The sequence below is a fragment of the Oncorhynchus nerka genome, linkage group LG9a (assembly GCF_034236695.1).
Source record: "Oncorhynchus nerka isolate Pitt River linkage group LG9a, Oner_Uvic_2.0, whole genome shotgun sequence".
Lineage (NCBI taxonomy): Eukaryota > Metazoa > Chordata > Actinopteri > Salmoniformes > Salmonidae > Oncorhynchus > Oncorhynchus nerka.
The window spans coordinates 18,587,625-18,604,731 of NC_088404.1; the positions used below are offsets into that span (position 1 = coordinate 18,587,625).

A 17,107-nucleotide genomic window follows, 5' to 3' on the forward strand; every position below is an offset into this window, starting at 1 on the left:
GGCTCACTCACAATTTTGCGTAAGAACAGCCATGAATAAAGAATGGTACCAACACATCCTCCGAGAGCAACTTCTCCAAACGATCCAGGAACAGTTTGGTGACGAACAACGCCTTTTCCAGCATGATGGAGCACTTTGCCATAAGGCAAAAGTGATAACTAAGTAGTTCGGGGAACAAAACATCGATATTTTGGGTCCATGGCCAGGAAACTCCCCAGACCTTCATCCCATTGAGAACTTGTGGTCGATCCTCAACAGGCGAGTGGACAAACAAACAACCCACAAATTCTGACAAACTCCAAGCATTGATTATGCAAGAATGGGCTGCCATCAGTCAGGATGTGGCAGAGGTCTTGAAAAAGAAGGGTCAACACTGCAAATATTGACTCTTTGCATCAACTTCATGTAATTGTCAATAAAAGCCTTTGACACTTATGAAATGCTTGTAATTATACTTCATAGTAACATCTGACAAAAATATCTAAAGACACTGAAGCAGCAAACTTTGTGAAAATTAATGTGTCATTCAAAACGTTTGGCCACGACTATGTTAACAGTTTAGTGCCAGAAATAAGGGGTTAAATACATGGACAAATAAATATGTTTCCTGATCTTTCTTATACTGTAGCTCTCAGATATAGGACAGACACTTCAGAACAATCTTCCTTTAGATTTCTTTGGGGGGATATCCATTGTTCCATGTGGTTGACCTGTTATTCAATTTGTTTGTATGGGCTAATAGCAGCAAAGCCAAATAAATCATTTTTTAATGTTTTTTTTTTTATACTTCAAGGGCTCTTAAAATTCTAAATCAAATTGCAAAATGATTCTTGGTATGACCTTCTTTAAATATTTCTATATAGTTTAGCAGAACCCCCCCCCCCCCTTACACAGGGCTTAGACTAACAGGTGAAACTGAGTTTGACCAACAAAAACAGAATCCATATAAAGGAAATCCGTCGCAAGTCCACAGTGACACCGTCTAATCCTCCAAAGAACAAGCAGAAGCACAGAGGCAAGGAAAAACGCCCAGATGGAAGAAACCTTGAGAGGAATCAAACTATGGCAAAAACACTAACAGAACCATCTTTTAAAGCTGCCATCAGCAGTTGAAACAAAATGTAAGCCTCACCAGTTTCGGTAAAAAGCTGGAGGAATGGGCATGGAAAAATGCAACCACTCAAATTCATAGAGCTATTGATGCAAGGACTGACCAGCCATGATATTAAAATTATATTTTAACCATGTTTTGAGGTTATATAAATGTTTACATTTACTTTGTGAACAAACATTGGAGGAAAACAAGCTTATATTTTGGGTTCTGATGGGGTACAACAGTTGAACTAAGCTCATAAGGGATTTATAAGTTATATTCTTCAATCAATGGGTACATATATTTAAGTCTAAAAATGGATGTAGCAACTGCAGATTGGATGAACTAACCCTTTAAATGGTCAATCTACATGCTTGGGTGAAATTAATCCACAATGGCTGCGTTTATACAGGCAGACCAATTTAGTTTAATGCACAATTACAGTGCATTCAGAAAGTATTCAGACCCCTTGACTTTTTCCACATTTTGTTACGTTACAGCCTTATTCTAAAATTGTATAGACCTTTTTCTTTTTTTTCTTTTTTTTCTTCAGCCACTCAGTTAAAAGGCACATGACAGCCCGCTTGGAGTTTACCAAAAGGCACCTAAAGACTCTCAGACCATGAGAAACTAGATTGAACTCTTTGGCCTGAATGCCAAGCATCGCGTCTGGAGGAAACCTGGCACCAACCCTACGGTGAAGCATGGTGGTGGCTTCATCTTACTGTGGGGATGTTTTTCAGCGGCAGGGACAGGGAGACTAGTCAGGATCGAGGGAAAGAGGAACGGAGCAAAGTACAGAGAGATCCTTGATGAAAACCTGCTCCAGAGCACTTCAGACTGGGGCGAAGGTTCACCTTCCAACAGGACAATGACCCTAAGCACACAGCCAAGACAACGCAGGAGTGGCTTTGGGAGAAGTCTGAATGTCCTTGAGTTGCCCAGCCAGAGCCTGGACTTGAACACGATCTAACATCTCTGGAGAGACCTGAAAATAGCTGTGCAGCGACGCTCCCCATCTAATCTGACAGAGCTTGAGATGATTTGCAGACAAGAATGGGAACACCCCCCCCCCCAAAAAAAAAATCTGTTATTTTACCAGGTAAGTTGACTGAGAACACATTCTCATTTACAGCAACAACTGGGGAATAGTTACAGGGGAGAGGAGGATGAATGAGCTCAAGAAAACCTTGAGTATAATATAACGTCAATCGTTCTATACCTCTCTGAAGTGACAGCATCCACGATAATCCATTGTTTACTTTTGCTACAGCTAGCTTGATTAGATAAACTATCCATTTAATTTAGAGAAATTCCAAGTGTTTACATTTTTTTACTACACAACCCACTCCACACTTCGTACGGGTGTTTTCATATTTAGCTTGGAACTTCATTGTTAATTGTTAAGGTTAATTTCAAGCATAGAAGACTACTGATAGTGTAGCTGTTGTTTTGTTAACTTTTATTTTGAAGGCTTTATTAAGGCCGAAGTTAATCTTTCGGTTCTTCTGGCGGGATTTGGGTCATACCGAATTAGTCCATGTATTGAAAGTAAAATCATTTATATTAGTTTACAAAGCAACTATTCCAAAACCATTGCACTTTAATTGAAAAATCACAGCAAAAATCCAGGTAGTCTGGAAGAACGTTCGTCTGAAAGTTGATTAATGGTCATTAAGATTCTTGAAAAAAAAAATTAAGTTCCATAATGGAGCTTTAAACACCTCATGAGCAAAGCACAACCATCGGTCTTTATCATAACCCAAAATGTTTGGTTTTTATTACACCATTTGTTTACAAATGACAATAATGTAAACAAACCATGTGTAGCTTGGATGTCATGGACTGGTCCTCTCAGTTGGTAGAGCATGTCTCTTACAACACCAGGATAGTTGGTTCAATTCCTAGGACCACTCATATGTAAAATAATGACGCACGAAGCATGCATGACAACGTCGCTGTGGAGAAGAGCGTCTGGTAAATGGCATATATACTGTTAGTCCTTGCACCTTGAACGCAGTCTATGAATTTGAGGGGTTACATTTTACTAGCCCCATCCCTCAGCTGTATGCCAAAACAAGTGACATGGCAGCAGTTTTTCGAATCCCAGAATGTAGCTTCGATTTGTACATTTATGTCAAGTAGATACATGCTTGAAAACAAGGACTGGTTCACAAATTTTAGTTTTCTTGAAATTGAACGCAACTTAAACCTATAATAAAACTGATTTGCGTTTTAGCTAACAACTATGTGTGAAAACGCTTATTGTAATTGTCCAGTCAAAATCTCACTTAAAAGTTCAGTTAACTCTTACCCAAATAATTTTGTTAACTCATCCTATACTCATGTAGCCAAAGCATAAATTGGAGGGGGGGACACTTCAGACAGTTTCAGAAATGCCTTCCATTTCTTCATAGAGGATGATGAGCTGGCCAATCAGCAGTCTACTTGCTTGAATATTTTTTATGACGGGTAAACGCCCACACCATTCTGTTGTTGAGGTACGCCCACATCATTCTAACACAGGAAAGCTGCTTTTTAACATACTTTTTTTTTTTTTTTTACTTCAGGATTTTGTCAATGGGGCCCTTTATCTACTTCCCCAGAGTCATATGAACTGGAGGATATCATTGTTATATCTGTGTCCAGTATGAAGGAAGTTAAAGGGTGTTTCGCAAGCCAATTCTAACTAGCGTTAACACAATGACTGGACGTCATGGGTATCTGCTAGTTTGTCAATTCCTAAGTAGTAAGTACTTTGATGTACTATTGTCGTAACAGATTTGAATACTCCATCATTATTCTCAATTCACTTGTGTTGAGTCTGATAGCATAACATCAAAAAATCTTTAAACAATAAACCTGAAAACATGGAATTGTTATATGAAATGTGCTAAAATAGCCAAAGAGATGTGTCCTTCAAGCAGACATGAACGAAAAGTGTATAATAATTAACTGGCTGAATTGATGTATTTTTGGGGGATTGGCACTAGATTCTTCTCAGTTGGTGATTGGAGGGAGGATCGATGAGGGCCGTCTGTCTGCAGTCAGTCACTGCTACTGTCTGAGCTCACGTAGCAGCCTTCCTCCCCAGTGTGCCCCACAAAGCAGAGACCTGGGGAACACCAGCAACAGAACAAGGTGGTCAGTCAGAACTACACTGTATATGCAAAAGTATGTGGACACCCCTTCAAATGAGTGAATTTTGATATTTCAGCCACACCGTTGCTGACAGGTGTATACAATTGAGCACACAGCCATGCAATTGCTATAGTCAAACATTGGCAGTAGAATGGCCTTACTGAAGAGCTAAGTGACTTTCACCATGGCACCGTCATAGGATGCCACCTTTCCAACAAGTCAGTTCATCAAATTTCTACCTTGCTAGAGCTTCCCCAGTCAACTGTAACTGCAGTTATTGTGAAGTGGAAACATCTAACATCTACGCTACCTGCCCAAATGGCGTCTTTCTTTTACCCCAACAGAGTTAATCCTAAACCACGCCCCGTTAATCAGAGGGGCGTTCTACTACGCTTCCATTGGCTAGCTAGAGTTCTCTCACTCACAGGCGATCAGAGCAGAGACAGTGACCTTCCAAGGTAAGGATGGAAACACCATAGTACCCTCCAAGCTCGTCATCAAGCTCGAGACCCTGGGTCTCGACCCCGCCCTGTGCAACTGGGTACTGGACTTCCTGACGGGCCGCCCCCAGGTGGTGAGGGTAGGCAACAACATCTCCTCCCCGCTGATCCTCAACACGGGGGCCCCACAAGGGTGCGTTCTGAGCCCTCTCCTGTACTCCCTGTTCACCCACGACTGCGTGGCCACGCACGCCTACAACTCAATCATCACGTTTGCGGACGACACAACAGTGGTAGGCTTGATTACCAACAACGACGAGACGGCCTACAGGGAGGAGGTGAGGGCCCTCGGAGTGTGGTGTCAGGAAAATAACCTCACACTCAACGTCAACAAAACTAAGGAGATGATTGTGGACTTCAGGAAACAGCGGGAGGGAACACCCCCCTATCCACATCGATGGAACAGTAGTGGAGAGGGTAGCAAGTATTAAGTTCCTCGGCATACACATCACAGACAAACTGAATTGGTCCACTCACACTGACAGCGTCGTGAAGAAGGCGCAGCAGCGCCTCTTCAACCTCAGGAGGCTGAAGAAATTTGGCTTGTCACCAAAAGCACTCACAAACTTCTACAGATGCACAATCGAGAGCATCCTGGCGGGCTGTATCACCGCCTGGTACGGCAACTGCTCCGCCCACAACCGTAAGGCTCTCCAGAGGGTAGTGAGGTCTGCACAACGCATCACCGGGGGCAAACTACCTGCCCTCCAGGACACCTACACCACCCGATGTTACAGGAAGGCCATAAAGATCATCAAGGACATCAACCACCCGAACCACTGCCTGTTCACCCCGCTATCATCCAGAAGGCGAGGTCAGTACAGGTGCATCAAAGCTGGGACCGAGAGACTGAAAAACAGCTTCTATCTCAAGGCCATCAGACTGTTAAACAGCCACCACTAACATTGAGTGGCTGTTGCCAACACACTGTCATTGACACTGACCCAACTCCAGCCACTTTAATAATGGGAATTGATGGGAAATGATGTAAATATATCACTAGCCACTTTAAACAATGCTACCTTATATAATGTTACTTACCCTACATTATTAATCTCATATGCATATGTATATACTGTACTCTACATCATCGACTGCATCCTTATGTAATACATGTATCACTAGCCACTTTAACTATGCCACTTTGTTTACTTTGTCTACATACTCATCTCATACGTATATACTGTACTCGATACCATCTACTGTATGCTGCTCTGTACCATCACTCATTCATATATCCTTAGGTACATATTCTTTATCCCCTTACACTGTGTATAAGACAGTAGTTTTGGAATTGTTAGTTAGATTACTTGTTGGTTATCACTGCATTGTCGGAACTAGAAGCACAAGCATTTTGCTACACTCGCATTAACATCTGCTAACCATGTGTATGTGACAAATAAAAGTTGATTTGATTTGATTTGAAAGTGTAATTTAACAAATAAGCTGCCTACCATAATGCAGGCCTATTATCATCATCATGTTTGGTAACATTTGCCCATGTATTTATTTTCAGAGTTTGAATGAGTTGTAAAAATGTCAGAGAACTCTTGTGAATTCCCTCTATTGAAGGTCAGCTAAGTTAACGTAGGCTACTTAACGTTACTAGCTCTGTATTTGAAGTTATAATATCATTAGTAGACTATTATCAGGTAAAAACATTCTAATTATTCATAATTTCTCAAATATTTATTCGCTAATCATTCAGTCAAACACTATGCTACAGCCATTGAATCTGTCTTTGAGCGTTAAGTTTTCAATCTTGAAATACAAGGGAAAATGTTATTAATCAGTGACAAATTTCGTGCCGCGATATTCACTTCCGAACTTGGAGACCTCTCATAGAATTGTAGGATGCCCCTCTGAATAACTGGGAGTGGTTTTGGCTTAACTGCGTTAGGAAAAAGACGCACCCAAATGCAGTGCCAACTGTATAGTTTGGTGGAGGAGGAATAATGGTCTGGTGATGTTTTTCATGGATCGAGCAAAGTCCCTTAGTTCCAGTGAAGGGAAATCTTAACGCTACAGCATACAATGACATTCTAGACAATTCTTTGGCAACAGTTTGGGGAAGGCTCTTTCCTGTTTAAGCATTACAATGCCCCAATGCACAAACCGAGGTCAATACAAAAATGGTTTGTCGAGATAGGTGTGGAAGAACTTAACTGGCCAGCACAAAGCCCTGACCTCAACACCATTGAGATTAATTGGAACGCTGACTGCGAGCCAGGACTAATCGCCCAACATCAGTGCCTGACCTCACCTATGCTCTTGTGGCTGAATGGAAGCAAGTCCCTGGAGCAATGTTCCAACATCTAGTGGAAAGCCTTCCCAGAAAAGTGGAGGCTGTTATAGCAGCAAAGGGGGGGAACCAACTCCATATTAATGCCCATGAGTTTGGAATGCGATGTTTGACGTGTCCACCTACTTTGAAAATGTAGACTATTTTGTTCTCTCTATGGCGAATTTTTATTTCACCTTTATTTAACCAGGAACAAGTTCTCATTTAAAACTGCGACCTGGCCAAGATAAAGCAAAGCGACAAAAACAACAGAGTAACACAAACAAATGTATAGTTAATAACACAATAGAAAAATATATGTACAGTGTGTGCAAATGTAGAAGAGTAGGGAGGTAAGGCAATAGGCCATAGAGGCGAAACAATTACAATTTAGCTTTAACACTTGAGAACTAGATGTGCAAATGATGATGATGATGTCAAAGTAGAGATTTTGGGTTGCAAAATAGCAAGAGGGTAAGTAATAATATGGGGATGAGGAAGTTGGGTGTGCTATTTACAGATTGGTTGTGTACAGGTAAACTGCTCTGACAGCTGTTGCTTAAAGTTAGAGAGGGAGATATAAGACTCCAGCATCAGTGATTGTTGCAATTCGTTCCAGTCATTGGCAGCAGAGAACTGGAAGGAAAGGCGGCCAAAGGAAGTGTTGACTTTGGGGATGACCAGTGAAATATATAGTTGAAGTCGGAAGATAACATAACCTTTAGCCAAATACATTTAAACTCAGTTTCACAATTCCTGACATTTAATCCTAGTAAAAAATCCCTGTCTTAGGATCACCACTTTATTTTAAGAATGTGAAATGTCTGAATAATAGCAGAGAGAAGGATTTATTTCAACTTTTATTTCTTACATCACATTCCCAGTGGGTCAGAAGTTTACATACACTCAACTAGTATTTGGTAGCAATGCCTTTAAAATTGCTTAACATGGGTCAAACGTTTCGGGTAGCCTTCCACAAGCTTCCCACAATAAGTTGGGTGAATTTTGGCCCATTCCTCCTGACAGAGCTGGTGTAACTGAGTCAGGTTTGTAGGCCTCCTTGCTCGCACACACTTTTTCAGTTCTGCCCACAAATGTTCTACATGATTGAGGTCAGGGCTTTGTGATGGCCACTCCAATACCGTGACTTTGCTGTCCTTAAGCCATTTTGCCACAACTTTGGAAGGATGCTTTGGGTCATTGTCCATTTGGAAGACCCATTTGCGACCAAGCTTTAACTTCCTGACTGATGTCTTGAGATGTTGCTTCAATATATCCACATAATTTTCCAACCTCATGATGCCATCTATTTTGTGAAGTGCACCAGTCCCTCCTGCAGCAAAGCACCCCCACAACAAGATGCTGCCACCCCCGTGCTTCACGGTTGGGATGGTGTTCTTCAGCTTGCAAGCCTCCCCTTTTTCCTCTTAACATAACAATGGTCATTATGACCAAACAGTTCTATTTTTTGGTTCATCAGACCAGAGGACATTTCTCTAAAAAGTACGATCTTTGTACCCATGTGGAGTTGCAAACCGTTGTCTGGCACATTTTATGGCGGTTTTGGAGCAGGGACTTCTCCCGTGCTGAATGGCCTTTCAGGTTATGTCGATATAGGACTGTGGATACAGATATTGTTGTACCGGTTTCCTCCAGCATCTTCACAAGGTAATCACAAGGTAATTTTGTTGTTCTGGGATTGATTTGCACTTTTCGCACCAGAGGAACATTCATCTCTAGGAGACAGAACGAGTCTCATTCCTGAGCAGTATGACAGCTGCGTGGCCTCATGGTGTTTATACTTCCGTGCTATTGTTTGTACAGATGAACATGGTACGTTCAAGTGTTTGGAAACTGCTCCCAAGGATGAGCAAGACTTGTGGAGGTCTACAATTTATTTTCTGAGGTCAAAGAGGAGCAAAAAGGCAAGCAAAGAGGCACTGAGTTTGAAGGTAGGCCTTGAAATACATCCACAGGTACACCTCCAATTGACTCAAATTATGTCAATTAGCCTATCAGAAGCTTCTAATGCCATGACATTATTTTCTGGAATTTTCCAAGCTCTTTAAAAGGCAGTCAACTTAGCGAATGTAAACTTCTGACCCACTGGAATTATGATACAGTGAATTATAAGTGAAATAATCTGTCTGTAAATAATTGTTGGGAAAATTACTTGTGTCATGCACAAAGTAGATGTCCTAACCGACTTGCCAAAACTATGTTTTGTTAACAAGAAATTTGTGCAGTGGTTGAAAAACAAGTTAATGACTGCCACCTAAGTGTATGTAAACTTCAACTGCACCTGCTGGAGCGTGTGCTACGGGTGGGTGTTGCTATGACCAGTGAGCTGAGATAAGGTGAGGCTTTACCTAGCAAAGACTTATAGTTGACCTGGAGCAAGTGGATTTGGCGACGAATATGTAGTGAGGGCCAGCCAACGAGAGCATAAAGGTCACAGTGGTGGGTAGTATATGGGGCTTTGGTGACAAAATAGATGGCACTGTGATAGACTACGTCCAGTTTGCTGAGAAGAGTGTTGGAGGCTATTTTGTAAATGACATCGCCGAAATCAAGGATCGGTAGGATAGTCAGTTTTACGAGGGTATGTTTTGGCAGCATGAGTGAAGGAGGCTTTGTTGATAAATAGGAAGCCGATTCTAGATTTAATTTTGGATTGGAGATGCTTAATGTGAGTCTGGAAGGAGAGTTTACAGTCTAACCAGACACCTACCGTAATTGCTGGACTATTAAGCGCACCTGAATATAAACCGCACCCACTGAATTATTTAAAAAATATGTATTTTGTACATAAATAAGCCGCACATGTCTATAAGCCGCAGGTGCCTACCGTTACATTGAAACAAATTAACTATACACAGCTTTTAAATGAAACACGGCTTGTAACAAAAATTAAACAGTGGCCTACCAAGAAAGTCATTGGTCACTATCTTCCTCCTCCTGTGCACTGAAACCACCTCCTTCGGTGTCGGAGTTGAATAGCCTAAGAATTGCTTGATCCGATGTTGGATCGTTTTCATTGTCGCTCTCGTCACTTTCATCCGGAGGCAAATACCCCGCTGAGCTCATGCTGCCCCTTCAACACGCAGGAGTCCAGCCTTTCGAAACCCGTTGATGATAGTAGATCTTTTGACAATGCTCCATGCTGTCAGGACCCACTGGCAGACTTGACCATAAGTTGCTCTTCGCATGTGGCCCGTTTTAGTGAAGGATTTCTCCCCACTTGTCATCCAAGCCTCCCACTGAACAAGGAGCGCCACCTTAAATGCACGATTTACACTGATGTCGAGTGGCTGCAAATACTTTGGGCCATCTGCTTTTCTTCCCTCTGAAAGCTTTTGTTGTCTTTTTGCACTGAGTCAGTTCCTCACGCTGCTGTTTCCAACGTCCTATCATCGACTCATTAAGGCCAAGCTCCCGTGCAGCAGCTCTATTTCCTTTACAACAGCCAGATCGATCGCCTTCAACTTGAAAGCTGCATCATATGAATTTCTCCGTGTCTTTACCATGATGAGGGTGACAAAATTACTACCGTAATCAGAATGATGGGAAGTTTGAGCGCGCTCGATTTACGTCACATTATGTGACGGTGCTCAGTTTTTTGGCGGCATGAATCTTGTGAAAGCGGGAAAAATCCATAAATTAGCCGCGTCATTGTATAAACCGCGAGGTTCAAAGCGTGGGAATAAAGTAGCGGCTTATAGTCCGGAAATTACGGTAGTTATTTGAAGCTGTCCACATATTCTAAGTCAGAACTGTCCAGTAGTGATGCTAGTTGGGCAGCAATCGGTTGAAGAGCACGCACTTAGTTTTATTTATGCATTTAAAAGCAGTTGGAGGCCACGGAAGGAGTGTTGTATGGCATCAAAGCTCATCTGGAGGTTTGTTAACAGTGTCCAAAGAAGGGCCAGATGTAAACAGAATGGTGTCATCTGCGTAGAGATGGATCAGAGAATCACCAGCAGCAAGAGCGACATCATTTATATATTCACCAACTACTTTGCAGACAGAGTTCAGTGTGTCAAATCGGAGGGCAGGCTGTCCGGTCCTCTGGCAGTCTCTATGGGGGTGCCACAGGGTTCAATTCTCAGGCCGACTCTTTTCTCTGTATATATCAATGATGTTGCTCTTGCTGCGGGCGATTCCCTGAACCACCTCTACGCAGACGACACCATTCTGTATACTTCCGGCCCGTCCTTGGACACTGTGCTATCTAACCTCCAAACGAGCTTCAATGCCAGACAACACTCCCTCCGTGGCCTCCAACTGCAATTAAACGCTAGTAAAACCAAACGCATGCTTTTCAACCGTTCGCTGCCTGCACCCGCAAGCCCGACTAGCATCACCACCCTGGATGGTTCCGACCTAGAATATGTGGACATCTATAAGTACCTAGGTGTCTGGCTAGACTGTAAACTCTCCTTCCAGACTCATATCAAACATCTCCAATCTAAAATCAAATCTAGAGTCGGCTTTCTATTCCGCAACAAAGCCTCCTTCACTCACGCCGCCAAACTTACCCTAGTAAAACTGACTATCCTACCGATCCTCGACTTCGGCGATGTCATCTACAAAATAGCTTCCAACACTCTACTCAGCAAACTGGATGCAGTTTATCACAGTGCCATCCGTTTTGTTACTAAAGCACGTTATACCACCCACCACTGCGACCTGTATGCTCTAGTCGGCTGGCCCTCGCTACATATTCGTCGCCAGACCCACTGGCTCCAGGTCATCTACAAGTCCATGCTAGGTAAAGCTCCGCCTTATCTCAGTTCACTGGTCACGATGGCAACACCCACCCGTAGAACGCGCTCCAGCAGATGTATCTCACTGATCATCCCTAAAGCCAAAACCTCATATGGCCGCCTTTCGTTCCAGTTCTCTGCTGCCTGTGACTGGAACGAATAGCAAAAATCGCTGAAGTTGGAGACTTTTATCTCCCTCACCAACTTCAAACATCTGCTATCTGAGCAGCTAACCGATCACTGCAGCTGTACATAGTCCATCGGTAAATAGCCCACCCAATTTTACCTACCTCTTCCCCATACTGTTTATATTTATTTACTTTTCTGCTCTTTTGCACACCAATATCTCTACCTGTACATGACCATCTGATCATTTATCACTCCAGTGTTAATCTGCAAAATTGTAATTATTCGCCTACCTCCTCATGCCTTTTGCACACAATGTATATAGACTTTTTTTTCTACTGTGTTATTGACTTGTTAATTGTTTACTCCATGTGTAACTGTGTTGTTGTCTGTTCACACTGCTATGCTTTATCTTCGCCAGGTCGCAGTTGCAAATGAGAACTTGTTCTCAACTAGCCTACCTGGTTAAATAAAGGTGAAATAAAAATTTTAAAAATACTTTGGGGATCTCAGACGATACGAAAGAGAGGTTGAACAGGCTAGTAATAGGGGTTGCAACAATTTTGGCATATAATTTTAGAAAGAGAGAGTCCAGATTGTGTAGGCCAGCTGATTTGTAGGGATCCAGATTTTTCAGCTCTTTCAAAACATCAGCTGTCTGGATTTGTGTGAAGGAGAAGCTGCTGCAGGGGGTGAAGAGCTGTTGGCCGGGGTAGGGGTAGCCAGGTGGAAAGCATGGCCAGCTGTAGAAAAATGCTTATTGAAACTATCGATTATCGTAGATTTATCGGTGGTGACACTGTTTCCTATCCTCAGTGCAGTGGGCAGCTGGGAGGAGGCGATCTTATTCTCCATGGACTTTACAGTGTCACAAAACTTTTCGGAATAAGTGCAACAGGATACAAATTTCTGTTTGAAAAAGCTAGCCTCTGCTTTCCTAACTGACTGAGTACATTTGTTCCGGTCTTCCCTGAGACGTTGCATATCGTGGGGGCGTGAAAGCATTACTGGAGCCTCCTTGTCATTTTAAGAGGCTTGATACAATGATAGAAAGCGAATGAAACTAGTTAAAGGTTAAATAAATACAATTTAAAAAGTGTTTTGGGGCGGTAGCTACAGCGGGGAGAACAAGTATTTGATATCCTGCAAAATCGGCAGTGTTTCCTACTTTCAAAGCATGTACAGGTCTGTACATTTTTATCATAGGTACACTTCAACTGTGAAAAACGGAATCTAAAACAAAAATCCAGAAAATCACATTGTATGATTTTTAAGTAATTCATTTGCATTATATTGCATGACATAAGTATTTGATACATCAGAAAAGCAGAACTTAATATTTGGTACAGAAACCTTTGTTTGCAATTACAGAGATCATACGTTTCCTGTAGTTCTTGACCAGGTTTGTACACACTGCAGCAGAGATTTTGGCCCACTCCTCCATACAGACCTTCTCCAGATCCTTCAGGTTTCGGGGCTGTTGCTGAGCAATACGGACTTTCAGCTCCCTCCAAAGATTTTCTATTGGTTTCAGGCCTGGAGACTGGCTAGGCCACTCCAGGACCTTGAGATGCTTCTTACGGAGCCACTCAGTTGCCCTGGCTGTGTGTTTCGGGTCATAAATCAACACTGCTAGCTAGCCAGCTAGCCCCGAATAGCAGCACAGTAGAAACCATTACACTCAACGGAACGACTTGAGTAGTGTAGTGTCAACAACGCAGACACTGCCAGCTAGCCTACATAGTCAACAACGCAGCCTCTGCCAGCTAGCCTACTTCAGCAGTACTGTATCATTTTAATCATTTTAGTCAATAAGATTCTTGCTACGTAAGCTTAACTTTCTGAACACTCGAGACGTGTAGTCCACTTGTCATTCCAATCTCCTTTGCATTAGCGTAGCCTCTTGTGTAGCCTGTCAACTATGTGTCTGTCTATCCCTGTTCTCTCCTCTCTGCACAGACCATACAAACGCTCCACACCGCGTGGCCGCGGCCACCCTAATCTGATGGTCCCAGCGCGCACGACCCACGTGGAGTTCCAGGTCTCCGGTAGCCTCTGGAACTGCCGATCTGCGGCCAACAAGGCAGAGTTCATCTCAGCCTATGCATCCCTCTAGTCCCTCGACTTCTTGGCACTGACGGAAACATGGATCACCACAGACAACACTGCTACTCCTACTGCTCTCTCTTCGTCTGCCCACGTGTTCTCGCACACCCCGAGAGCTTCTGGTCAGCGGGGTGGTGGCACCGGGATCCTCATCTCTCCCAAGTGGTCATTCTCTCTTTCTCCCCTTACCCATCTGTCTATCGCCTCCTTTGAATTCCATGCTGTCACAGTTACCAGCCCTTTCAAGCTTAACATCCTTATCATTTATCGCCCTCCAGGTTCCCTCGGAGAGTTCATCAATGAGCTTGATGCCTTGATAAGCTCCTTTCCTGAGGACGGCTCACCTCTCACAGTTCTGGGCGACTTTAACCTCCCCACGTCTACCTTTGACTCATTCCTCTCTGCCTCCTTCTTTCCACTCCTCTCCTCTTTTGACCTCACCCTCTCACCTTCCCCCCCCACTCACAAGGCAGGAAATACGCTCGACCTCATCTTTACTAGATGCTGTTCTTCCACTAACCTCATTGCAACTCCCCTCCAAGTCTCCGACCACTACCTTGTATCCTTCTCCCTCTCGCTCTCATCCAACACTTCCCACACTGCCCCTACTCGGATGGTATCGCGCCGTCCCAACCTTCGCTCTCTCTCCCCCGCTACTCTCTCCTCTTCCATCCTATCATCTCTTCCCTCTGCTCAAACCTTCTCCAACCTATCTCCTGATTCTGCCTCCTCAACCCTCCTCTCCTCCCTTTCTGCATCCTTTGACTCTCTATGTCCCCTATCCTCCAGGCCGGCTCGGTCCTCCCCTCCCGCTCCGTGGCTCAACGACTCATTGCGAGCTCACAGAACAGGGCTCCGGGCAGCCGAGCGGAAATGGAGGAAAACTCGCCTCCCTGCGGACCTGACATCCTTTCACTCCCTCCTCTCTACATTTTCCTCCTCTGTCTCTGCTGCTAAAGCCACTTTCTACCACTCTAAATTCCAAGCATCTGCCTCTAACCCTAGGAAGCTCTTTGCAACCTTCTCCTCCCTCCTGAATCCTCCTCCCCCTCCCCCTCCTCCCTCTCTGCAGATGACTTCGTCAACCATTTTGAAAAGAAGGTCGACGACATCCGATCCTCGTTTGCTAAGTCAAACGACACCGCTGGTTCTGCTCACACTGCCCTACCCTGTGCTCTGACCTCTTTCTCCCCCTCTCTCCAGATGAAATCTCGCGTCTTGTGACGGCCGGCCGCCCAACAACCTGCCCGCTTGACCCTATCCCCTCCTCTCTTCTCCAGACCATTTCCGGAGACCTTCTCCCTTACCTCACCTCGCTCATCAACTCATCCCTGACCGCTGGCTACGTCCCTTCCGTCTTCAAGAGAGCGAGAGTTGCACCCCTTCTGAAAAAACCTACACTCGATCCCTCCGATGTCAACAACTACAGACCAGTATCCCTTCTTTCTTTTCTCTCCAAAACTCTTGAACGTGCCGTCCTTGGCCAGCTCTCCCGCTATCTCTCTCAGAATGACCTTCTTGATCCAAATCAGTCAGGTTTCAAGACTAGTCATTCAACTGAGACTGCTCTTCTCTGTATCACGGAGGCGCTCCGCACTGCTAAAAGCTAACTCTCTCTCCTCTGCTCTCATCCTTCTAGACCTATCGGCTGCCTTCGATACTGTGAACCATCAGATCCTCCTCTCCACCCTCTCCAAGTTGGGCATCTCCGGCGCGGCCCACGCTTGGATTGCGTCCTACCTGACAGGTCGCTCCTACCAGGTGGCGTGGCGAGAATCCGTCTCCACACCACGTGCTCTCACCACTGGTGTCCCCAGGGCTCTGTTCTAGGCCCTCTCCTATTCTCGCTATACACCAAGTCACTTGGCTCTGTCATAACCTCACATGGTCTCTCCTATCATTGCTATGCAGACGACACACAATTAATCTTCTCCTTTCCCCCTTCTGATGATCAGGTGGCGAATCGCATCTCTGCATGTCTGGCAGACATATCAGTGTGGATGACGGATCACCACCTCAAGCTGAACCTCGGCAAGACGGAGCTGCTCTTCCTCCCGGGGAAGGACTGCCCGTTCCATGATCTCGCCATCACGGTTGACAACTCCATTGTGTCCTCCTCCCAGAGCGCTAAGAACCTTGGCGTGATCCTGGACAACACCCTGTCGTTCTCAACTAACATCAAGGCGGTGGCCCGTTCCTGTAGGTTCATGCTCTACAACATCCGCAGAGTACGACCCTGCCTCACACAGGAAGCGGCGCAGGTCCTAATCCAGGCACTCGTCATCTCCCGTCTGGATTACTGCAACTCGCTGTTGGCTGGGCTCCCTGCCTGTGCCATTAAACCCCTACAACTCATCCAGAACGCCGCAGCCCGTCTGGTGTTCAACCTTCCCAAGTTCTCTCACGTCACCCCGCTCCTCCGCTCTCTCCACTGGCTTCCAGTTGAAGCTCGCATCCGCTACAAGACCATGGTGCTTGCCTACGGAGCTGTGAGGGGAACGGCACCTCAGTACCTCCAGGCTCTGATCAGGCCCTACACCCAAACAAGGGCACTGCGTTCATCCACCTCTGGCCTGCTCGCCTCCCTACCACTGAGGAAGTACAGTTCCCGCTCAGCCCAGTCAAAACTGTTCGCTGCTCTGGCCCCCCAATGGTGGAACAAACTCCCTCACGACGCCAGGACAGCGGAGTCAATCACCACCTTCCGGAGACACCTGAAACCCCACCTCTTTAAGGAATACCTAGGATAGGATAAAGTAATCCCTCTCACCCCCCCCCTTAAAAGATTTAGATGCACTACTGTTCCACTGGATGTCATAAGGTGAATGCACCAATTTGTAAGTCGCTCTGGATAAGAGCGTCTGCTAAATGACTTAAATGTAAATGTAAATTGTCATGCTGGAAGACCCAGCCACGACCCATCTTCAATGCTCTTACTGAGGGAAGGAGGTTGTTAGCCAAGATCTCACGACACATAGCCCCATCCATCCTCCCCTCAATAAGGTGCAGTCGTCCTGATCCCTTTGCATAAAAGCATCCCCAAAGAATGTTGTTTCCACCTCCATGCTTCACGGTTGGGATGGTGTTCTTTGGG

The 17,107-nt window shown here is 44.7% G+C and overlaps 1 protein-coding gene across 1 annotated transcript in view; it reads right to left on the reverse strand.

The window, feature by feature from the left end:
* Window positions 1-349: 349 nt before the first annotated feature.
* The window catches only part of tdrd12 (tudor domain containing 12), a 42,966-nt gene continuing 26,208 nt past the window's right edge, over window positions 350-17,107 (reverse strand). Inside the window, exon 34 of the mRNA XM_065022385.1 lies at window positions 350-4,208. Within this exon, the coding sequence (XP_064878457.1) occupies window positions 4,141-4,208 (68 nt within the window). The 3' untranslated portion in view covers window positions 350-4,140. The remainder of the gene's footprint in view (window positions 4,209-17,107) is intronic.